Raw genomic sequence first — 25,991 nt, 5'->3', positions numbered from 1 at the left:
GTACACGCCGCTGCCGAGCAAATTGCCAACATTGAAAAACGAACCCCCCCCAATAGAAAGCTGGCTACGGGCCTGTGTGTGTGTGTGTGTGTGTGTGTGACGGTCAAACACTTCTTCAGTCACAGCCAGTTCTACGTCACTGCTAGCCGTGTGGGAAGTGCCCTGCAGCTAAATATTCTAGCTGTATACGCCAATGACACAACTAAACGTTCTATCATGAACAATGTGGTCTACACAGAAGTTCTGACCACTTAACGGGCATGGACTAGTACCAGTTAGTATACATAATCTGGCTACGTTACTGTTTTAGCGCATGCGCAATATCTCACCAGCAGAGCTATATTTTGTGATAAAAATGCATTTAGTATGGTCAGGGAGTATCTCAGCATATGTTTCTGTAATAAATTCTTATCCGTCGACCTGTGTTTATAATTAGGAGAGCGCCCTAGCCTGTTGGGTGCAAAACTTCTACTTCAGCCCCGCCCACCCTTTCCCTTGTCTTCGTTGTCGCACGCTCAGCCTCCTCCTTCTTTCACCGCCCCTCAGCTATCTTTCCTGCCGCCTTCCTTCAGTCTCCCACCCCTCTCCCCCTCAGCACGCTATATCACGTACTTTTATTTAGGCCGTACCGAACGCCTGAAACGGTTCTCGCGCATGCGCAATATTTCCAGAGAAGAAGAATATTTTGCAACGATTATGAATTTAAAATGAAGAGGGGTTATCCTAACATAGATTTATATGATAAAATTCCATCAGTAGACCTCACTTCAGAAATAGGAAGCAGACCTTCCATGTAAGGTCCCCACTGCATATACCAGTCAGTACATAACCTGGCTACGTTACTGTTTTAGCGCATGCTCAATATCTCACGAGAAGAGCTATCCTTTGTGATGAAAATGAATTTAATATGGTCAGGGGGTATCTCAGCATAGGTTTCTCTAATAAATTCTTATCCGTCGATCTGTGTTTATAATTAGGAGAGCGCCCTAGCTTGAAGGGTGCAAAACTCCTACTTCATTCCCACCCGCCCTTTCCCTTGTCTTTCTTGTCGCACGCTCAGCATCCTTCTTCTTCCACCGCCCTTCAGCTATTTTCCCTGCCGCCTTCCTTCAGTCTCCGACCCCTCTCTCCCTCAGCAAGCTATATTACGTACATTTATTTAGGCCGAACTGCACGCCTGAAACGGTGCTCGCTCATGCGCAATATTTCCAGAGAAGAAGAATATTTTGCAAAGGTTATGAATTTAAAATGAAGAGGGGTTATCCAATCACAGATTTATATAAGAAACTTGTATCAGTAGACTTCATTTCAAAAATAGGAAGTAGACCTTGCATGTAACGTGCCCGCTGCATATATGTCCTACCAGTCAGTACACAATCTGGCTACGTTAGTGTGTTAACGCATGCGCAATATCTCACCAGAGGAGTTATATTTTATGATGAATATGCATTTAACACATATTAAATTTATATGTATTATACATAAAAATTTATTTCAGAAATCTATGCTGAGATACCCCTTAACCAAAAGGTTAAGTGGTATCTCAGCATAGATTTCTGAAATATATTTTCATATGTAGACCTGGGTTTATAATTAGGTGAGCGCCCTAGCCTGTAGGGGCAAAACTCCTACTTCACCCCTCCAGTCTTTCTCCCTACCATTATGTGACAAAGACTACATGAATTTTTATTTGACACAATACACTTATTATTCATTCCCGTATACACAAAACCAGAGCACGTATATCATACATCTATGATATACGTGCTCTAACAAAATCAATCTTGGCCAATGAGGACCCGACCGATCACAAATCGCACCAAGTATAACCATGTACTGCTATACGCCCCACACATCACAAATTTGATACACCTATACCCTAGGACATAATACACAGGATATGTAACTTTAGCAACTATTTGGCTACTTTACTAAACAAGCTACCTCGCTCACAATCTACTTTCACGCGTTCATAAATAAAAGTAGCAACGTAACATATTCAATATTTTACATTGAATGATTTAGGGTTCTGGGTTGTATTGTAGCTCTAGAACTATTGTATAGCCCTCGTTAGCCACAGGCTGTGGCGAACAAGGGCTATACTATAGTTCTGGAGCTAGTTTGTATCGGGGTTGTATGGTAACTCCTGCTGCTAGTACTTGTAGTCGTACAAGCGACGCCATGTTTGAGATTCTCACCGCTCTATTAACTTGGCCTTTCTACCAGAAACCCGCGCATTTCTCTTTTTCAGCTCCTCTTTTCAAGTCGTTAATTGTCCAGCTCTCATATTTACTAGAGAAAGACATTTTTTCGCCATTTTGTATGGACGACCTGAGACGACATGCGACTTTTTGAGTTTCCGAATTTCTGAATTTCCTATCAATATATATAAAGTGTTGAGAGAGTCGTAGAAAATGTTTGAAGTCCAAAAATGAACAAACTGCGCATACGTTATTCGGTGACATTAAAGTCAGTTTAAATTTAGAATCGCCTACCGTGAGATTAAATGTGTGTTATTTAGCGTAAAAAATACAATTTGAATTTAGAATCCTCTACCGTGAGAGTACATGCGTGTTGTTTTAAGCGGGAAAGAACAATTTAAATTTAGAGTCCCCTACCATGAGAGTAAATATGTGTGCCTTTTTAAGCGAGATAGCATAATTCAAATTTTGAATCCCCTACCATGAGAGTAAATATGTGTGCCTTTTTAAGCGAGATAGCAAAAATATGTGTGCCTTTTTAAGCGAGATAGCATAATTCAAATTTTGAATCCCCTACCATGAGAGTAAATATGTGTGCCTTTTTAAGCGAGATAGCAAAATTCAAATTTAGAATCCCCTATACCGTGAGAGTAAATATGTGTTCTATTAAGCGGGAATGCATAGGGCCTAATTTAAATTTAGAATCTTCGTCATAACGCATGCGCAGTGTGTCTGTTTTCGACATAAAAACATTTCTCAATGCGTGTTCTCACGTGTTTACATTCTTCCCTGTGTGACCCTTGCTTGACCTCTATCTCTAGTAGTATATACGATACGAAATTCAGAAACTCGAAAACTCAAAAAATCGTATGTCGTTTCAGGGCTTCCATACCTAGTGGCTAGCGTCGTGGACGTCATATTGTTAAAGGCAGGGAGTAGGCAGGTTCGAATCCTGCTAGGGGAACATTGTTTTACTTTTTATTTTTTTAATTTAATATCGTAATTAATAATGCTACTAATTTTGCTAATTTTATTCTGGTACTTAGATAGTTCAAATGGCATTAGGTACATCAGAAATTACAATATAAATGAAAAAAATTAACCGTAAAAGAATTTTCCACTCTTGTGTTACTACTGTACAGAGCAACCTATTGAAAAAAGACAATTACACTGCTTCACGCACACTTACACCCGAGCGAGCGCGCGAACACGCACACACGCACGCACGCACGCACGCACGCACACACACACACACACACACACACACATACACACACGTTTACAGATTTGTTTATAGATACGTTTACACAATTATTTATAGATTATTTAGAATTAGATTTATCCATTATAGAATATATAATAATATATATAATCTATGTCATTCATAAAATGTGTGTACAATACACACCCGCGCACGCACGCGCACACGCATGCAGCATGCACATAGGCGCGCATTTTTATACAATTGAAAAATTAATACACACGAATGACCAAAAAATTATCGCACCATATACGCATACGTACGCGTGTAAAACATCGTAAACGGAAATATAAGATAATATCAATTAAGAGTCCATAATAGAAAATAAAGAGATGAAATGAATAGAATCTTCTATTATAGACTCTTGATAATATAGAAGTGCGCACAGAAATAATTAGGATATCATGCCTATAATTAAATAAGCTTTAATATTCTTAAATAACTAGGATGAAATCGAGGTTTGAAATAAAAAACCAGCAGGGATGGCACCAGCGATTGGCAGAACAGGACGGTTATAACGTATCCGACAGAGTGAGGAGAAAGGTTCCCGACGGAGACAGGGGGAGAGATCGATCTCTGACCGGCGGGGGATACATCGATATCCGACGGGGGGGGGGGGGCTAAACTCACATTGCCATGCAGTAAGGGAGTAAAGACTATATCTAAAATATCAAGAGCGTATTAAGTATGCTTGCGCTCTTGAAAATATGGATATCTGATTTTTGAATTGAATAAGTATATATGTTATTTCGACAGATTCTAGCAGAAAAATTATTGTTATGTCTGTGCCATATATATATATATACATAAATATAATATATTTGTATGTATATATATATACAGATGAATCAACCATTCAAATCTTGTTAATTGTTTCATAAGTTAGTGTAACTAGCCCAGCACAAGAAATGAAGAGCGATTGAAAATTGTTTAATTGTTTCATAAAACCTCGTTATGTTCTATACGGGCCGTTATAACCATAGAAATCTATAGAAATCAATTTATGTTGCGTTATAACTATAAAATACTATACTGGTAAGACTGTGTACTCTAACTTATATTTTTCATGGTTATAACCATATAAATAATATAGATAACTATTTATAATAAGATTTGATATGATTATAGATAAGATTTTATAATAAGAATTTATAATATGATATATAGTTATATCTATATTATTTCTATGGTTATAACCAGTCGCTACACGCCGGCACTGCATGATCTCTATAAAAATATATGGAGATTATATATAGTTAGTTACATAGTTAGTTTTAGCAGAGCACGTATATCATATACGCGTGCTCTGGTTATAGTTAATTATGCTGATAGAATCTATGTCCACCAGGGTACTATCGGAGGGTACCCTGGGTACGGTTCGATATATCGGAAAGTACCTCGGGGTACTATACGATATGTCGCTGCGTACCCTGCATTGTCCCACCGTACCCTGACTTTCCGCCAACTAGCTGATCATGAAAATCATGCAGAACCATATATACATATGGTTTTGCAGAAAAATGCTAATTTTTAGTGGATGACAACATTTTACGCTTCTCCCCTATACTGGTGTGTGAGGTGTATTACCGCCGCAAGGTATTGCCGCCGTCACGTACATATATTGATTTTTTTTTATTTGATGTCAATATCAAACCATTTTTATTTATGGTAATGATAGTAGGCCTATTACAATGATAACTAGCTTTTACGAGACTACTAGCTTTTATTAATTTTTCTAAATTATTCATATTAATTGATGATTCATCAATTAATCTCAATATTTTTGCTGTTTCACAGACTGTGTGTGTGAAAGTCAGGGTACGGTGGGACACAATGCAGGTTACGCAGCAGGGACGTATAGCCAGGGGTGATTCCAGGCATTCCGGAATCCCCCCTGGTTTGTATCAAAATAGCACATATCTGATACAGTATGTATATAAAAGCATAAAACGAAAATTTTAACGAAGTTTTATAAGTATATTAGGTTTGGAATCCCCCCTCTTGGAAAGGCTGGCTACGCACCTGCGCAGCGACATATCGTATATATAGTACACCGAGGTACTTTCCGATATATCGAACCGTACCCAGGGTACCCTCCGATAGTACCCTGGGGCCTGGGGGACATAGACCCTATCAGCGTTAGTTATATAGAGTAGTATCAGAGCACGTATATATATTATATACGCGCTGGGGTAGTAGGTGCACGCCGCAGGGTGGACCCATAGAAATAATATAGATAAATACTCCATATTTCTATGCGTGGACCGGATAAATGGCAGCGCTTGAAAGGGTGGGCGATAGGATATGTTTACTAGGGGCTTATAATTTTTAACATATTTTAAAATTTAATTAGGGTCAGGGTTAGGGATTAGGGTTGGGACTGTTTTAGGGTTTTTGCATCATTTTTAATGATAGATCGTAAATATATGTTAAATTAGAAGTGCTAGGTAACATATCTATGCGGTACTATAAAAGGCGAATGTGCTAGCTAACAGGAAATGTGCAGGAATGTGGCGCGAATGTGCACGAATGTGCAGGAATGTGGCGGAATGTGCAAGAATGTTTGCGCGAATGATGGGCAGGATGTGAACAGGAATTTTGTGCTAAGAATGTGGCGCAATGGTGCATCATAACTGCCGCAATGTATCAATGGTGTATAAAGAATGGTGCTACTAAACAGCAAAATGTGCTACTAAAAGCGAAATGTGTACTAAGGGGAATGTGCTACTAACAGGGAATGTGCGCGAATGGGTTAGAATGTTGGCGAATGATGCATAAATAAACTGCGAATGTATAAAATGTGTAAAATGTTATACTGAAGCAGCGGCATGTGGTGGCTAACAGCGATGTGTAAGAAGATGTGGGGCATGTGCATCAATAATGCGCATGTTTAAATGTTAATAATGTTATACGCTAAGCCAGCGGAATGTGTAAGAAATGTGTGAGGTTTGCGGCGTATCCGTGCGTGCGTGCGTGAGTAAGGTTCGTGCGTGCGTGCGTGTGGGCAAGTACCGTCCGTGCGTGCGTGGGGTGTGTGTGCAGCGTACACGTAGACTGCGTGAGTGCGTGCGTCGAGCGTGCGTAATGCACATATGCGTGGTGATTGTGCACGTGGTGCGTGGGTGTGATGTGCCGTCACGTTGCGTGTGTGCGTGTGTACGTACACGTTCTTGCCGTGCGTGCGTGTGTGGCGTGTCAGTACCGTGCGTGGCGTGGTGCGTGCGTGCTGTGACGAGCCGTGCTGCGTGTGTAAGTACAACGGGCGCGCGTGCGTGCGTGTCGGCGCGTTAACGTGCGTGCGTGTGGGTGCCGTGCAACGTGCGTGCGTGTGTGCTTTGACGTAAAGTCGTGCGTTGCGTGCGCAAGTACACCCGGAACGGACACGCAGACAGCTTAGCGTGTGTACGTACACGGGGCGTATCGTGAGTGTGCACGTCGCCGTGCGTGGTGCGTGTGTACGTACACGGGTGCGTGCTGTTGTGAAACGTAGCGACGTGCGTGCGTGCTTGTGCCGTTGTGGCAGTGCGTGGCCGTGATGCACGTAACGTGCGTGCGTGTGACACGTCAACGGCTATAGAATTGCCTTATAAGCGAAACATGTCGCATGACAAAGCAGCGTCAAAGCGCGCTGTCTGTGTAGTGATGGTAATTATTTATTTATTTTTAGGTTGAGTGCAATTTTATGTTTTTCTCATAAATCATGCTGGCTGCGGTGATGCATGGAAACAGGTAGTTCTGGCGGAATTTTCGGTGGTTTACGGCACTCGTGCAGCTCGTGTAGAATTAGGCAAAGGTTTACGGGTAAATTTTAGCTTGATGATGCAGCTAGAAAGGCATAGCTTGGTAAGCGAATCGTAGAACATTTACTAATAGCTGTGTTGATGGAATTGAAACTTTAGCCGTCGATTGCGTAACAGACGTGCGTCACCGGAGGATCCTTAATAAGCAGCGAGAGCATTTCGGAGGCCACGAAGAAGATCGAAGGACGAACGAAGAAACTCGACTCGCAACCTGATATGTGGTGTTTTTTAGGCGGGTGTTTCTGAGACATTTATTGAATATGTGTGCTAACTACCGTTAGAGTTCGTAAAAAATGCCAATGATATACATAACAATTTATGATAACACGACGATGGTCCTATGGACACCTCCCTTCGCGTTTAGTAGCAATTTTGCTGTATTAGTATATATGATTTTTTACACATTTTGATACTTGAGGCAGTTATTGATGTCATGTGCGACATCTTAAGCCCTGTCCGCGCAGATTCCGTGTTTAGTAGCACATTTCGCTGTTTAGTAGCACTCGCAGATTTAGTTAATTTATTTTACACTTTTTTAGGCAGACACAGGACGCACGACGCGCGGCAGCACCGCCGTGGTAGTGACAGCACGCCACCACTCTGCCGCAGTGTCGTGCCACGCGTTCAGCACGCTCTACGTGCCGACGCAAGCAGTCTAGTGACAGCCGGACAGCGCATGTGTACGTGGCCGCCGACGCACGCACGCACGCACGTTACGTGCACCAACACGCCGCATGCCACGCATGTGTACGTGACATATGCGGTCGCCCAGCGCGCACGTGTACATCAAGCACCACGCCCGCAGCAGCGCCCGTGATACTTGAACGCACCGCACGCACGACGTGTACGTCACGCACGGCACGGCACGTTATACGTGCAGCACCACGCATTCTTAACATTCGCGCACCATTCCGATGTTTAGTATAACATTTTTTTACACATATTTGATACTTTGGAGGAGATTATTGTGCCATTGCGCCCATTCTTACCTTCCGGACATTGCCGGCTGTTTAGTAGACATTTCGCTGTATTAGTAGCACATTTCGGGCTGTTTAGTTATAATATTTTTCCATTTTGATACCATTGCGGCTAGCGTATTGATGCAAATTCAGCTTCTTTAGTCGGCACATTTCGCCGTTTGTAGCACATTTCGCTGTTTTAGTATATATATTTTTACATTGTTGTACATTGCGGCAGTTATTGATGCCTTGCGCAATTTTCGCTATTTCTGCGCACTTCGCTGTTTTACCATTTCGCTGTTTTAGCTAGCAATTCCGATGTTAGTTAATTTTTTTTACCACTTTTTGATACTTCGCGGGTTATTGTGCACATTGCGGCCACTTTTACCCATGGCACTTCGCTGTTTGTAGGAACTTCCGTGTTTAGTAGCAGATTTCGCCTGTTTAGTATATATTTTTTTTACCATTTTGATACATGGCGGGAGTTATTGATGCGCCATTGAGCACATCTTACCTATTCGCGCCTCGTGTTTAGAAATTGCTGTTTAGTAGCATCGGATGTTTAGTAAATATTTTTAGCACATTTTGATACATTGGGCGGGAGTTATTGATGCAGGGCTTGCGCCAATATCTTATACCCATTCCGCGCACATTCGCTGTTAGTAGCATTTGCTGTTGTAGTAGCACATTCGCGTGTTTAGTATAACATTGTTTAGCCATTTTTTAACAACACGGAGGAGCCGCGCGCGCACGGCACGGCGAGTGTACGTGGAAAGCAGCGACGTCTACGTCCACGCACCCGCATGTGTGTGGCCACGCAGCGCTCCACGGACGCACGCAGCGGACGTTGCGTGCACGGGCAAGCGCCAAGCCGACGCATGCATGTGTTGATGCATGATGCGGTCGCACGCGCGCACGTGTGACATCCAAAGCAGCACGCACGCACGGACGTGTACTATGCACAGAAGCGCACGGCACGCGTGTTACGGCGCACGCGGCGCACGCACGTATCGTGGCCAATTGGCCACACATTTCTTAGCACATTCGGCACATTCATCTGTTTAGTATTAAATTTTTATACAAGCTTTGATACATTGGGCAGTTAATTGATGCACTTGCGCACCATTCTTCACATTCGCGCACTTCGCTGTTTAGTAGCCATTTCGGCTGTTTCAGTAGACATTTCGCTGTTAGTAATATTTTTTTATGCACTTTTGATACTTGCGGCAGTTTTATTTGATGCAGCATTCCCTCTTTAGTAGCACTTTCGGCTGTTTAGTAGAACTTTCGTGTATATTAGTATAATATTTTTTACACATTTTTGATACCTTAGCGGCAGTTTGATGCACTGGCCACATTCTTACATATTTCTGCGCACATTTCCGCTGTTTAGTACCACATTTCGCTGTTATAGTATATTTTTTATAGTGCAGCGAACTTCTTAACTTGCCGGCACATTCCGCATGTTTAGTATAACATTTAGTTACACATTTTGATACTTGCGGCAGTTTTGAGTGAACATTCGTGTTTGTGGCACTATTTCGGCTGTTTAGTAGCACATTTCGCTGTTATAGTATACTATATTTTTTACAATTTGGGATACATTGGCAGTTATTGTTGGATGAATTGCGCCACATTCTTATAGCCTTTCTGCGCACATTGTGTTTGTCCAATTCGCGTGTTTAGTAGCACATTCGATGTTTAGTATAATTAATTTTTTACACATATTTTGATTTGCGGCAGTTAATTGATGGCATTCCCGCCTGTTTAGTAGCAGAGTTTCCGCTGTTTAAGTAGGCAATTTCGGCTGTTTAAGTATAATATTTTTAAGCATTATTCGATACCTTGCTGCAGTTATTAATGCCTTCCGCTGTTTAGTAGCAATTTCTGATTTAGTAGCATTCGCTGTTTAGTTAATATTTTTTTGCAGCATTTTGGATCTTTGCGGGCAGTTATTGATGCCATTGGATACATTCTTACCTATTCTGCGCACAAAATTCCGATGTTTAGTACAGCATTTGCTGTTATTAGTAGGCAATTCCGTGTTTAGTAATTTTTTTTGATCATTTTGAGTTGATTGCGGCAGCTTATTGATGCACATTTCCGCTGTTTTAGTAGGCCTTTGCTGTTTAGTAGAGTTTCGTGTTTAGTATAATTTTTTTACACGCTTTGGATACAATTGGCGGAAGTTATTGATGAAATTGACGCCACATTTCTTCCTATTCTGCGCCTTCGCTGTGTTAGTAGCAAATTTCGGTGTTAAGTAGCACATTGCGGATGTTTAGTATATTATTTTTTACACATTTTGATAATTGCGGCATGTTATTGATGCAAAAACGTCCACTTCTTAACGCCATGCACATTTCCCGGCTGTTTAGTAGCAATTCGCTGTTTAGTATCATATTTTTTAAGCAGCCTTTGTGATAGATTGGGCAGTTATTTGGATGCACATTGGCCACATTTTACATTGATTGCGCGCACTTCGGCCCTGTTTAGTACACATTTCATGTTGTCGTAGCAATTCGCTGTTTAGTAATAATATTTTTTTACACTTTTGATACATGAGGCGGCAGTCTATTATGGCCACATTGGATTCTACCTTCGCGCACCTCTCCGCTGTTTTAGTAGCACATTCGCGTGTTTAGTAAGAATTGCTGGTGTTTAGTAGTTTCGCTGTATTAGTACACATTTGCAGCATTCTGCCTTTGCGCCACCATTTCTGCAATTCGGCAATTATGCAATTCCTTGACCCATTCCGCGACATTCTGCACATTTCGCTGTTTAGTGCAGCTTTCGCTGTTTAGTAGGACGCATGCATCGCACCTTTCTCGAGGATGCTAAAGAGTAGATTATTAGAAGGGCGTATGTAAATAAAAGCGCTGAAATGGCTGTTTTGGCGGTGGTTTGGATGGGTGGTTCATCTCATTTGTATTCTCCTCGACATCCGCAGCTCCATATTTGGTAAGCAGTCTATTCGTTAAATTATGTTTTCGTTTATGCATATCTATAAATAAGGTCGTGCGTGTGTGTTATAGTAGCTATATTAGTACTTATGGGAGTACTGCCGCATGGACTAGTTAGTCTGCTCTAGTATGTAATATAGCCGCGTTCGATTAACTGCCGCAGGGCTATAGTACATTGTCGGCTGGAAATACCAACTGCAACCTGTTACCACCTGTCCCCATGAAAAATGGATCGTAAAACGCAAAGTTATCGGGCCTTTTTAACACTTATTTATCTAAATGGACATCTCACCTATCTTTTTGAACACTTTCAACAACTTTACACGATGTATTTGTCCTTTTATTCCACAAAGTAAGCACTACTGTCATTTCATTTTGAAACGAAGTGGCGTGCGCACGCGTGACGTTACCGGATATGTACGCAAAACACATGGCAGCTATGGTGCATGTATTATTCACGGGGGTGATGGGGTGAACTCGCGCTGATGTTGCTTGGCAACGTGAGTAACTGCCACATCAGCGCGAGTTCACCCAATCACCCCCGTGAATAATACATGCACCATAGCTGCCATGTGTTATGCGTACATATCCGGTAACGTCACGCGTGCGCACGCCACTTCGTTTCAAAATGAAATGACAGTAGTGCTTAATTTCCTGCATTCTGAGCAATAAAAAGCTCATATATCAGACTTTTTTTCTTTTCTTTTTTTTAAATATCAGAAAATTAGTGCCGGGCGGAGATATATAGTGCCGGGTGGCAACTGCGAGTGCCAGGCACACCCGCCCACCGCCGCCCACCGTGGGCAGAACCCTGCATGTACCTCGTGTACATATATATGTAGATTGTAGTACCTGATACGACCACGACCCCTTCAGCGCTCGTCGCTTCGAAATTTTGTAACAGGTTATATTAGTTTAATACAAAGTATTGTGATACATAGTAAGTCCCAGGATAGCGGAGAAAGGTTCGTGTTTAGAATAAACCCAGTTTGGAAGTTCTAGTCTCGAAAAACACACCGTAAAACCACCCTGTCCCCTTGAGTGAATCACTCAGAGCTCCTCCAAAGAAAAGAATAGGCTCGCGTTGTAACCCTACTCTTGTTGGGTTACATTATTGTATCTAAATGTGAGCCACGGCACAGGCACAGGCACTTGGATCATTGGTGATTGATTAAGGATAGTTTAGATTAACCGTTTAAATTATGAAAAAAAAAGTAAAAAATGCATAAATTGTATTTAGTATTTACTACTAGTCGTAATGTTCCCTATTCTATTGCCCAATCAGCGCCAATGCAATAATAACACCGCATAAGTGCCGTTCAAATACTGCTTTACAACACAAATTTGACTGAATCATGCATAGCTGCTTGCATGTCTCTGACTCTGTCAGTGTCAAGTGCACAAACTCAAAAAGATGGAGCATAAAATCACTCCATGTACGACACTGGCGTAATTACCTTACTCTAAAATGTTATAACTTACAAGTTACATGTATAGAGCATTACAGTGAAACATTAAATGGGTACGCAGTGTAATTGTAAATTAAATTGCCTAGGAAACCCACATAAAAATTTAATGACAAGCGCACTGATTCACACTGTGGTTCTATAATAAGGGATCGAGTTTGATTGTTGTTGCATAATCAGTAAATTTGCTTGCTCACGTGGTGTCGACAGGTTTTGCTGGCTTTGGCACTTCCTCCGCAGCACCAACATTTGGCTCATCGACTGCGCCAACGTTTGGCACGTCGACGGCACCACTCTTCGGCACAACAGCTACCTCGGCTTTTGGGACACCGACTGGTCTTGCTACAACATTTGGCACTGGTGGTTTTGGAACAACCACCACTGGGACATTGGGCACTAGTGGTTTCGGAACTACAACAACTGGCACTTTTGGTACCAGCAGTACAGGGCCTGCAGGCACGGGATTATTTGGCAGTGGAACTGGCACTCTCGGAGCTGGCACTGGTGCATTTGGTCTTGGAACAGGAAATTTCGGCAGTGCACCAACAGGGTTTGGGCTTGGTACAAGCACAGCATTTGGATCTACAGCAGGTAAAATGTGTAAGGAACCTTTATTTGTTACATCTTGCTTTTCTGAATATGCAGCTGCTTTTCAAAAACCTTTGCTGTATAAAATTATAAGAGATATAATATTTTTATTTATGATGTACAGTACATAATATATGTGCTACAGATGTTTTACTTGTTTGTGTACAGCAATACAATACTAATATCATAGTAATATGTGTAAAATACTATATTATGTGATATGGTATTGTAGACAGGAATTGTGACAGGATCAAAGTGTTGTTGGTCGTAGACTACTTATGTAGGTAGAGGCTTACTGTATCTCGCACATCTCTCCTCTAAAACTGTTGAAAAATTAAGTGGAAACAGTAATAGTTATATAGGCATATGTAATGAAAAACTTGGAATTTTGTCGTGATTTATTATGGAACCATAACATGCATAGCTGTGAAATTTTTTCATATATAACAAGTTCTTGAGGCTGTTAGAAGTAAGTCTCACATAATAGTGAAATCCTATATGTGTTGAACTGGCATAAATTCAGGAATTGGTTATATAATTTCAGATTGTGAATTTTTACCTGTATTTGGATTTTGAATGGATCTGATAGTCGGACCTGTCTCTGACCTACCTAAAACCCTGGCAAATAATGTTGTTTAATATACCTGTGCAGTAACTGAGAAACCTGACTTGCTATATCATTATTTTATGTTTTGTCTACTTTTTATAGCTAATCAGCAAGTTTACACGTCTGACAACCTTGCTGCTTTGGCAACTGCTCTGTCATTACCTACTGTGTATGGAGATGAGAGAGATACCCTCTTAGCCAAATGGAACCAGCTGCAAGCCTTTTGGGGATCAGGGAAAGGTTACTATGCACCTAATGCTGCCCCTGTCACCTTTGCCCCGGATAACATTTTCTGTCGTTTCAAGGTTAGTAGCAGTCTTTATGTTTAAAATTCTGCTTAATTTGTTCAGAAATTTTATGCATTCACACATGAGACATTGTTTTATATTTTGTATTGATTTGCTGATCACAATGCATAAATTGTGTGCATGTTTGATTCTTGAGATCACATACCTGAAAATTCTCTATAACTGTAGGCAATAGGCTTTAGTCGGATACCGGAAGGAAGAAATGAGGAAGGTCTTTGCATGCTAATCATCAACAAAAAAGACACAGAGGTGATCCAGCAGCAGCAGCAGCTCGTGGATAGTTTATACAGGTTACTGGGTAGCAAACCAACTCTGTCCGTCTGCGTTGAAGGTGTGAAGCCGATTCCAGATAACAAGTAAGAATTCCATTAGTCTCGGTAATATTTTAGCAATACAAGCTTATTTAACATCACATCGCTCATAATAAACTATAACCTACATTTTGCTACCAGTGTTAGACATTGCATGACATGTAAGAAGAGCACCCCCTCCACTATATGAGAAGAAAGGTTGTCAATGTTGCTATGCATTTGGGAGTAGACATATCTCGTGTTTCAAGCTCGCTACCAATGATCTATATCCTAGTACATGAATATCCTCTTAGAATGTTTCTCCCATGGCTTCTCTTCTCCATCCAACCTGAGATGTTTTGTAACCAGGTATTACTCCATCATTACTTTGTCTATCTTACAGCATACTACTTTATTCAGAGCTACCACTGCATTTATTTAACAGATGCGAAGTCGTGATGTATGTCCTAGAAAGAGCCGCCACTGGGGCATCGCGGCGTGTTCCTGCAATGGACCTCTTCAGCTTTCTAAACACGGTCAGAACTCAGCTTGTAGGAATGGGCATAGACACTGTCATTCCCAAGTTAGCTCCTACAAAGGAGCAGCTGGCTGAATACCTGAAAAATCCTCCTGCAGGTACATATGCGTAACCTGTGTGCAGTCAAACCTGTGCATAGTGGCCAGTCGAGAGACACGACGAAAGTGACTTTTACGGATAGGTGGCCGCTAACACATCTTTGACTGTATGTGTAATTTATGTGTATCTTACATTTCCTCCTAAAACTAAAGCTTAGATTGCTGCAGGTTTTACTGGAATCTTCAAGTGTGCATCTTATATTAACAGGTATTGATCCACTGATATGGCAACAGGCTAAGCTGGACAACCCCAATCCCGGATTATTGATACCGGTCCCAATGATTGGCTTCACGGAACTGTACAGAAGGCTGAAGTTCCAGGAACAGGAAACAAAGTTACACCAAGGACGTTTAGATGTAAGTATTATCTAAATGTATTTTTTCTCCTACCCGTTTGTGCTTTTTTTTAGTACTTGTTAAGTTGTTAGTTTAGTTGTTTAATCTCAAACATGGTTAAGATCAAGAAATGCCATTTGGCTAAGATATGTAATTTCAGCATAAAGCTCATGATAGTAAACTTGGGAACCATAAATCGGAATAGGGAACTAAATGCAGCCACCATCTGCAAGGCATGAGAATCTTCCGCGGATCATCGGCAGATTTTAGTGGTTTTGATTTTTAGCTAATTAATCATTCTAGAGATCGATGATATACACCTCACACAATTTCTCACTGGGTTAAATATGTACGATATACTTTTATAGATTATTGTGGAGTATTATTATGGATATAGACTATGTTACAGTGTAATATGCAGGGTTCAAAACTAATCAGTGTCCAGAAGCAAATCTCCCTGAAAAGAAATAAAAGAAAGAAGTAACACCCCCTCATTCTCGGATTCTATTATTTGCCTCTGCAGTAGCCCCATTGACTTCCTGAAAATTGTGACCACATTCACTCATGTAGGCACTCTCTGTAAGAATTAAGATAAAGTAAAATTCAAGCAAATGCATCAAAAAATAATCTGAGAGTTAGTTTGAAAATTAGCTGTGATATAATGCAGGAGTAAGATATTAGCAGTTATTATCTAACTCCATATATTGAGCTAATTACATAACAATTGACCAATAATTTGTGATGAATTTTTTTCACGAGTATTTTTGTTAGATTAGGTAATTAAGAGAAGTTCATACGTGTGAGAGTGTAGCCTATCTAATACTAAAGAACCTGTATGCATGATATCATTACATTGATATTGTGAAAAAAAATTCTGTATTTGTGAATATGACTTACATTTTGCTATTTCTATGACTTATGTTAGGTTTATGTCTAAATAGATGATAGCCCAAGATATAGCAGAACTACAGAGGAATCATTCCACCACCCAGGCTAAAGTACAACAATATAGAAGAAAACTATTAGAGCTGAGCCATAGATTGCTGAAGGTATTGAGATACATTACTATATATTTTAAATAATTTTAACTAGGAAAATATGCACTCAAACTTGCATTAGTGGACACCTCTCTAGAGCAGTCACCTGTCTATGAAGGACACTTAACGTTATCCTAAAGTGGCAGATTTACAATGAATCTACCTTCATATTATAGACACCAGGGGCCGGTTTTACGAAGCGTAATTAACTTTAATTATGATTAAATCACTAATCATAATTAACCTCCTGTAATTATGATTAGTTAATCATACTTAAAAATGTTTCACGAAGCGATTTAAGTACATATTTAACTAATCACATAATTAGCCGACTTAAACATGAATTACACTGTATTCAAAATGGCGGACAACGCCAAAAGTATCTGCAAATTCGATACATGAAAAGGAATTAATTTGCAATTATAATGACTAAATTAGTACAGCTAATCTTAGATAATTTAAATTTCCTTGGGAAAAAATTGAAGTAAAATTTCCAATTGTAAAATCTGCAGCGTACATAATTTACTAGTACTACCTACATACTACTACTAGTACTAGCAACTAATTATGATTAGTTGATTTAATCATGCTCCTGAGTAGAATTAAATATTGTGATTAACTTAATCATGATTAAAGTTAATTACGCTTCGTGAAACAGTCACTTCAATTTAAGTACGGGAAGTTGATCATGATTAGTGATTTAATCATGATTAAGGACTTAATTACACTTCGTGAAACCGGCCCCTGTCCATAAAGCTTGTTTTTAGCATTTCCGGTGAGTAGCTGTTGTATACAGTGAAACCATTTCTGTACTGGTTTGACTTATTATAGTGATAATTAATTAAAATGATCAATTATAATGGAAGCACGTTATCAGAAATTTGTAGATTTTGTCTCTTAAAGTATAGTTCTCTGAGAGTCCAAACAAGTAGTAGAGTGATTGTGAAATCATTAACAAATACTCATTTTTGTTTAGGTAATGATAAGGCAGGAAGTAGCGAGAAAGCAAGGATATGCTATACAGGTGGATGAGGAGCAGCTTAGAGATCAGTTGGAAGCTATACAGAATGAACTTAATGCACCAACACAGTTTAAGGTAAACCTTCATTTACATTGCAGTCAGTCCCTGTGTCACCTGTATTGTAAGGCTACAAACATTACTATCTCATGAGGATAAAGTTTACATTTTTGTATAGTTATTTTCTAATTAACCAGCCATACCCTGTGTTACGTGCGACCTAATATTTTTGAATATGTTAGTTAAAAAATATTAGGCTACTTGTTGCACAGGGTTTGGTATAACCATACAAATATATAAAATTAGTTAATTAACCATACAAAAATATAAACTTGATCCACATAAGATAGTATTTAAAGGGATAGTTTACTCTAGGTTCTAGGGTTATTTTCAGTTATTTTAGGTTAAAATTACACTACATAAAAAGTTTCATGGTTTAATCACCATTAGAAATATTATTAAAAAATGTTTTAAAACTAACGATTACAGTTTGATTACAACGACGGTGGCGTCACTCAAAGCGCACGATCTGATAAGTTGCGCAAAACCACTTTCCAGCCAAGGGCTACAGACCGAGGGTGTTTCTTATTTATTTATTTCAAAGCAAAAGGAGTGTAATATCTTATAAACGACATATAGTCTCAGTTATATTATGGATAAATTTGTCCTAAAAATGAACATCGTTCGATTAAATAGCATTTAGGTATGAATATAATTGCACCTTTGTGATTAGCCCTCGGTCTGTAACGTGCAAAATAAATTGGCAAATGCGCAACTTTTTCAGGGTGGCAGCACGGTCGCGGGTGTCATGGCGCCGTTCAATTTTCGTAGCGTTGATGTGTAATTAATTATGACAATTAAATTAGGTATCTGGTAACAAATGTGTGTGGGTATAGACGATTTGTTATACAGTAAATACAGTTATATGCAGTAAAATCCTAGAGTTTACTATCCCTTTAATATATGAGTCGGTTACAAGTTCATCTTGTCACTTTTACCAACATACTATCATTAGATAAATAAATCTAGCGATAATAAAAATGATAATAGATTTTAATGTTACGGTGGTAATTACAGAATGTTGCAAATGTTCGCTTATAAATTATTTACCCAATAGATGGCGCAACGAGATCATATTTGGCAACGATTGTGTTACTCAATGATTTAGGGTCGACTGAATGAGCTGATGTCACAGATCCGCATGCAGAACGAGATGAGTGGAATGCGCTGGGAAGACAAGTACAGCATAGATGAACACCTGCTGCAGGAAATAAAGCAGGTACAGCATAAATAGTTAAAAATTAAAATGTCAAGGACACTATTTAGAGATTAACATGTGAAAACTTGCAGGATGACTGTTTACACAGCTTTATTGCCATATCATTGCCAAGTGCCCTCTTTGAAGTGCAAGTCTCGTTGTCAAATCATTAATCTTGAAGTTATATATTAATGACAATGCACATTAAGGGAGGAACACAAGAGCTTGGAAGGTATTTGTTTTGACGGTTTGATGCTGTCTCTGCCAAACCTCCTTTTTAGGCATGTTTCAATGCCAAAATGTTGTTCGTTGATTTGTTGAATGAAGTTGATAAATTTCTTATTTCTCAATACTATATACACATCTGTTACTCTTCCAGCATTTGAAGAAGCAGCATGACGGTATTTCACATCTAATCAGTGTCATTAAGGACGATATGGAGGACCTTTCAATTATCCAACAAGGCCTGCAGATTACACAGCCAAGCTACAGGAGGTAGCAATACTTGTCTTCTTACCACACCTGTCCGACCGACTGTTAATGCAAATCGAGCATTGGCTGTGCGTAGGAGGTTGCACACCTTAGTATGTCACTAGCTTCAGGGCGTCAATTTTTCTTTTTGATTACTTGTTACTCGGTGGCATTAAAGTTTCATGTACAGCCTACAGGCATTATAGTATTAGCCTGATAACACAAATCTGTTAGCATGTGTGGGATTGGTTCAATATCTATCATTGTTGTTGCCATGGCAACAGCCTCAATTTTTATTTTGTCCACCAATCTGATGAAACGAGTAGTGCATTTTTGTTGACAATCTCGTACTTCATATCTTCATTCTCATTATTCCCATCAGTGTGGCATCAAGTACGGAGCCGTGAAGCTATTGGTGTAGGTTTAGTTGCCATAGCAACCAGGTTCCACTGGTGTATACTCTCATCACATGGTTCGTTTTCGTTCTGCATTTCCTGTCACTTGCAGCTGGGATGCAGGATCTATCCCGAATTGAATATTTCTGTATCTTGTGTTGAATCATGCAAGGAACTAATGAACAGCTCAACACCGCAAAATACTATGAAATACTAACGTTAAAGATGTGAATTGTTTTCTCATTGTATAGCAATGTATCCCTGATAATAAGGAATAAAAATCATGTACATATTACCTGGTTTTATGAGTTGTTTATAAGTAAAAATGTTCGGTTTTACAAAAGTAAAATCATAGTCAAAAATTCGTAATTACATTTATCAAAATCATTTCCATCCTAATATTATTTTATCTCAAAATAATGCAGTAATGATGATAAACTAATAATAAACTCTTAGGTCACACACGTGACTGGACAATAATTATTCACTGACCAAAAGCAATAAATCAATGGGAAAAACTGTACAGTCTATAATTACATTTCAATGTGCTTGATAACTTCACAATTATCACCCTACCATGCTTGATCTTTATATAACTTGTAGGTAGGCATGGCATCTGAGTAGTACATATGGCATGGTATTCAATGTGTGACTTGTGATAAGTCGGCTCTATATCGATTTGTGAGCCGATAATAATTTATTATTTATTTTAAGAAGAACATTTTTACTTGGAACTTTCATACTTAGCATTGCCACTACGATGTATACAGATATTGTACTTTATTGCCTGGTGTACAATTGGTGTCAACCTTGAAAGCTTGTGCACTAACACAAGATCCTACCAAATAGTCAAGCATTAGTAATCACTAATAAAAATGTCTACGTTCGGGAGTTTTGTACGTACGCGAGTTGGGTCAGCTTAGAAAACGTAATAAAGGTTAGCTATCATTATCAACTCGCGTACGTACAAATCTTCCGAACGTAGACATTTTTATTATTGATTACTAATGCTCGACTATTTGGTAGGATCCTGACGGTTTTTCGTATTTATTACGGAAAATATTCTGCTAGCTTCGCATTGTTATGGCGGAACATATACCAGTAGCTTCGCATATTTATTACGGAAAATATTCAGGTGGATTCGTACACTGTGACTTCTCTACGTGGACGTTTACATTTGCGTTTACGCACCGCGTCATCATCGTGCCACCTGGAGAATCTACAACGGGCTGATTAACGTAGACAATGTGACACACGGCCAGGTAATCCAAAAGACGAGATGCGTTTACGGCTGACACAGTGGCACCCACGAAGGCCAGCAAGGCGGCTATGAACTCTACAACGAGCCCGATCAGCCACCATATCACCATAGAAACGGACCACATCAGGAAATAAAAATAGACCATCTTGGCCAGAACGAGTATAGGGAAACATATCGCACAAATCAGACCGAAAATGAATGCGGTTTTTACAAAGTCGCGTGTGCCGATTTTCGCAGCCTTTCTTATCGACCACGCAGCAAACACTGTCGGAAGGCAGAGGATGCAGTAGACGAGGCTTACATACGGTATATACCCGCTGGCAACCAGAGCGCCTATAACCGTAACGGCGTCGATGACGACGATGCTGACGCTACCGAAGAGCAGCATCATGGCTCCGATCCGCATTCTATTCCGAGTTTCTAGATTCTCCGGATGCGGGCTGGCGATCTGTTGTGTTGTCACCACAGACACGGTGTTCGGCGGCACGGGACCTACTTGATACGACATGCTGAGCAGTACGGATGTACTCTCTTGCTGCTGAATTGTAACAAACACAGATTTGATGCCGATTTTCTAAATGAAATCTAATTATTTTTGATTTTTTATATTTTAAATTAAATACGTACAAACCCGTATCGAAGAAGCTACGTTCGATTACACGTAAAACCGAAGGTAGATGATGCCCGTGCTCTCTCGTTTATTCAGCCCTAGCCTGATTGTGCGCATACCGGTGATGTGCTTCCTTTATATTATCCGCCAGATATATTTATGGTTCTGCTTATAAACACAGTGAACCCATTTCCTCGTTGAGCAAACAGCCAACAGCGATTTGGAGTGCAAAGTATTATTTGCAGTGGCAACTATAAACATATATAGGTTCCCGTTGCCTTGGTATGCCGCTGCCAGGGATGTATATTTAGTTGGTGACAGCGTTCTTCCCTCATTTGCCAATCACAGCTGTCCCCTTTAACTAAGGTGCATTGATCATATATACGTTTATTCATGTAATTTAGTTGTAAAACGGATTAAAATAGGGAAGCAATATATATATATATATTATTAGCTCATAATATAATGAATTTGTGTCATCTACACGCGCGCGCGCGCACGCACGCACGCACACACACACACACACACACATATATATATATATATATATATATATATATATATATATATATATGTATATGTGCGTGCGTGCGTTTGTGTTTGTGTATGAATAGATATCAGTAGATATACAGGTAGAACACACCAATGTGCATGGTCTATATCATGCATAGACATAGTACGCAATTAAGCACACTCATTAGTAAATCACTCACTTAGCACAGCTGCAGATCGAGTTGATATAAATAGCCATCTGTATAATATACTGTATAAGCCGTATTTTTCGCGTACAGATATTTTCGCGAATTCAGGCTTGACGGGCAATTTCGCGAGTGGTTAATTTCGCAGTTGATGAATTATTAATTATTCGGTATTATTCGGTATGATTTATATTCGCGTGTTGTTATTTTCGCGGTCGGGGAGGCGTTCACGAAATTCGCGAAAATTAAACCACCGGGAAATATACAGCTTATACATTCATAGCTTTTATATATCAACACGACCCTATTGATGGTTATATATCAGTGAGGTGTTCATAAAAAAACATCAGCTCACCTCCTGTTGTGTCTCTGTTTGTCTATACTATTACTAAAAAATATATACAGGTGCATATAAACGTGTACAGGCATATTTGCCAATTTAATCTGCACATTTTCACATTTTCACGACATTTTTCACATATTATATTGTCATATATAATGTTATTGTAAGTAACGACAAGGAATGTACTCCCGGCATCATTATCTTTATGTACTCCCAGTATATAGTGTAGGCCTATAGTATATAAATATATATACAGTGATCACTGAAATTCATTTCGCGTGGATAGGTGTATTTGCGTCCGCTCCATGGTCCAGTAGTAGGCGAATACAGTCTGTGTGGTCGCGAGCACGAGCGAGTTGTAGGGGTGAGAGACCGGTGTTGTCAGGCAGGTTCACTCCAGCCCCATACTGTAGAAGCACCTCCACGACTTCCCTGAATTAAAAAAAACTGGCCGTAAATAATCTTAATAAAATTGATATATATATATATATATATATATATATATATATGTATATGTGCGTGCGTGCGTTTGTGTTTGTGTTTGTGTATGAATAGATATCAGTAGATATACAGGTAGATCTTCGAATGCACAAACCCGATCTCAGAAATTCGCATAGGTAAGTAGATAGGTTCCCGTTTTTGTTCTCCATCTCGCCAGTACGTGGATAGATTATCGCGCTTTCATGGTATAAGTAATTAAGTGTCCGTGCCATAAATATAATATAACACCATAAATTATGTTATATTAATATGATATCTATGGTCCGTGCAGTGTTCCCAAAACGTGCAGCGAGAACTCTGATATGTGCATTGATTATGTTTACATTTGCAGGCGTCGAATTCTACTAAAATAAAGTTCATATCCAAAAATTAACAAAAAATCGTAGAATGGAATTTTGCAAAAAAACAACGACGAGTATGCAAACCCCGAAAAATGCTGCAAATCAAAAATGGGTTCGTAGCGCATTCGAACCAGACCAGTCAACAATGCAATCAACAATGCAGCCCTATTGAAAAAGTAGGAAAGGGTAAGAAAAGATCATCGTAATAATTATGTTAGTATATATATAAATAATTTTAGTTATGCACTGACAATGCAAAATTAAGAGATTATGCAGAATTAAGTCAAGTTTGATATTCTTATAGTAAAACCGATTATTTAGGCTGTTCAAGTTCTCAATAATTATTTCTTCTTTCAACGACGTGTTATGATTTTTTATTCAACGCAATCGCAAGATGCATGCATGCTGTCTGGTCATTCGGCTGTGCAGTGATAATTTTTGGCCTTATCTTATATCGTGCGCGGAACCCTATACCGTATTTGTACCTAATTGTCCACGTGGTTTGATATTTCCTCGTACATATATAATTGATAGTTTTCACTGCTATATCATATTGGATACTATCAGGAGTTAATGAGACAAATTTTTGTCTCATAAACTCCTGATACTATATAATATAGCGGAAATATATATATATTTTTTCTTATTTATATATTAATTTTTTATTGGATACTATATATATGATTCTGCCACTCACTATTCACATTGTTGGTTTACGCGTATATGATGAAGTGTATACGGTCGTCATATCGATCGAAGGTCACGCGGTTGTAGATGGTGTGGGGGGGGGGGCTTTGCCTTTGGCTGGGTGAGGATGACTTGCACATTTTCATGCAAAGCTGCAGCTGTATATATATGGCTGCAAGAGCACTCATACTCACATGGAGAGTGGACATCACGAGTTGACTACACCTATAAGTGATTATCGTCGAAATTGTGCAATAAAACTTTCATTTCAGTTTGGTAGAGCGCGGCGAGGGGGTACATACAGTAACTCACGTGGTAAGTTATCTGCACTGACTGCATGCGTTCGCCAAGAATCGCGACTGCGGTGCGTACACATATGCAGGCAGCACGTATTGCGTGTTCATTTCACAAATCAACAAATCATTTTGTCGCGCAAATCATTTTGAAAACATTACTATGGTGCACCTACGTATAGATAAGGTATCGGTACATACGTTTGTGGTAATTATAGACTAGCACTCGATTTCCTGTGCATAGCGTGTGTTATACTTACATAGATACGTAACACACATAGACACACATATACACACATATACACACATAGACACACATAGACACACACATAGACACACTATATATTTATGTGCTCCAGATGAGCATTTGGACGGCATTTGCAGGAAATTGTCGGCAATAATAGGTGAAAGAGAGTTTAGAAAGACTTTGGTAGTAAATAGATTTCGTATTTATTTAGCATTATATTTTATTGAAACGCTCCAAGTGCCTGTGGCCTGCACCATGTAGTACGTGCGTATATAATACGTGCCTGTACTATATAGAGAGCTATATCAATATAGGCTCTGCCTGTACTAGCTGTGTTTGGCGTGAATCAATAAATGTTGCCCTAGAAATTCGTAAGCGGCAGATCATGCATTTTTTCAGTCACAATTTATTAGTCTGTCAGGGTTGTGTTATTCAGGTTTGTGTTATTATAGTGTTTATCAGGGTTGAGAAGTTGTGCGCCTAAGCAGCTCATATTCATACCTGATCTGATTTTCAGCAGTGAATCCTGGAAAACATGTCGCGACCTATAAAGAAGATTGTGAAAGGGAGTTGGCAGAATGAAGGAAATGGAGCTAGAGTTCTCCGCTCCATTGGTGGGTCGCAGGTTAGTGATACCAAAAATACATGTTATCAGGAATGAATAATAGAGATTCTTTATTATTCATTCCTGATGTTATGTTGTGTTGTGTCCACGTATAGACTAAGTGTATTATTGTGTTGTGTGTAGTTGTTTGTGTGTGTTTGTGTTGTGTCTGTGTTTGTGTGGGTGTTGTGTTGCATGTTTGTCATGTCCATGGTCATGTTATGTTATATTGTTTATTACTTGTTTATATACTTGGGTTATATACTTGGTATACTTGGTTATATTTTATACTTGTTTGTATTTAGCTATAGTGGATGTAACTTGGCGAGAGTGTATGGTGAGGTGAGTGTACGTGTAGCTGCAGTATAGAGTAAGTTAGTGTAGGGTATATAGGTACAGTACACTTCGTACATGAAGTGTGTTAACTTAAAGGGCTACATATTCTGCCATAGGTTCTTCAGATATTTTCAGCTACGATAGGTTAAAATTACGCTTGCTAGAAAGTGTTACAGGTTCAATATTTAGTAGAAAATAGATCTTTTATGTTGATGTGTTTCAAACGTGACGGCTATATATGCGTTGCTTACGGAAACGACGGGTGGCGCCGCTGAGGCTGCGGCACTTCACTGGAAAACAGTTGCACAAAGCCAACGTTTGCGGCTGCAGGGTACAGAACCGAGGGTGTTTCTTGATGTTATTAGTACCAAGGATAGATTGCAGAAGATTGCATATACGGTCTTTTATAAATGACATACAGTTTTCAGTATAGATATGGAACATTTGATCCTTAAAACTGAATATCGTTCGTTAAA

General features: G+C 39.5%; 3 protein-coding genes across 10 annotated transcripts in view; 2 read left to right on the top strand and 1 right to left on the bottom strand.

Annotated features, from left to right (window-relative positions):
- Positions 1-12,060: 12,060 nt before the first annotated feature.
- LOC106820755 (pirin-like) overlaps positions 12,061-25,991 on the top strand; it is a 34,766-nt gene continuing 20,835 nt past the window's right edge. Inside the window, exons 1-2 of one of the 8 annotated variants that reach the window (XM_014825305.1) lie at positions 24,161-24,350; positions 25,096-25,200. In XM_014825305.1, the coding sequence (XP_014680791.1) occupies positions 25,111-25,200 (90 nt within the window). In that variant the 5' untranslated portion in view covers positions 24,161-24,350; positions 25,096-25,110. Of the gene's footprint in view, positions 12,089-24,160; positions 24,351-24,485; positions 24,516-24,704; positions 24,733-24,923; positions 24,947-25,092; positions 25,201-25,991 lie in introns of those variants that run through there. The other 7 variants (XM_014825303.1, XM_014825309.1, XM_014825304.1 and 4 more) reach the window with 7 other exon arrangements.
- On the top strand, positions 13,172-19,889 carry LOC106820753 (nucleoporin p54-like). The gene is made up of 8 exons (XM_014825302.1): positions 13,172-13,250; positions 13,948-14,150; positions 14,322-14,509; positions 14,889-15,079; positions 15,288-15,436; positions 17,429-17,548; positions 18,639-18,749; positions 19,108-19,889. The coding sequence occupies exons 1-8, from the start codon at positions 13,247-13,249 to the stop codon at positions 19,225-19,227; spliced, it is 1,086 nt and encodes a 361-aa protein (XP_014680788.1). The 5' UTR covers positions 13,172-13,246; the 3' UTR covers positions 19,228-19,889.
- Positions 22,393-25,991, bottom strand: part of LOC106820756 (BRCA1-associated RING domain protein 1-like) — a 5,716-nt gene continuing 2,117 nt past the window's right edge. Inside the window, exon 2 of the mRNA XM_014825312.1 lies at positions 22,393-22,938. Within this exon, the coding sequence (XP_014680798.1) occupies positions 22,776-22,938 (163 nt within the window). The 3' untranslated portion in view covers positions 22,393-22,775. The remainder of the gene's footprint in view (positions 22,939-25,991) is intronic.

The sequence above is a fragment of the Priapulus caudatus genome, unplaced genomic scaffold (assembly GCF_000485595.1).
Source record: "Priapulus caudatus unplaced genomic scaffold, Priapulus_caudatus-5.0.1 Scaffold45, whole genome shotgun sequence".
Taxonomy (NCBI): domain Eukaryota; kingdom Metazoa; phylum Priapulida; class Priapulimorpha; order Priapulimorphida; family Priapulidae; genus Priapulus; species Priapulus caudatus.
The sequence above is the reverse complement of the archived record's forward strand: the minus strand, read 5'-3'. Positions and strand labels throughout refer to the sequence as shown.

Excerpts from the sequence above, each read along its gene's own strand:
- LOC106820753 (XM_014825302.1), top strand. Across the intron at positions 14,151-14,321 it reads ACATTTTCTGTCGTTTCAAG|GCAATAGGCTTTAGTCGGAT; the intron begins GTTAGTAGCAGT and ends CTATAACTGTAG. Across the intron at positions 18,750-19,107 it reads TGCTGCAGGAAATAAAGCAG|CATTTGAAGAAGCAGCATGA; the intron begins GTACAGCATAAA and ends TTACTCTTCCAG.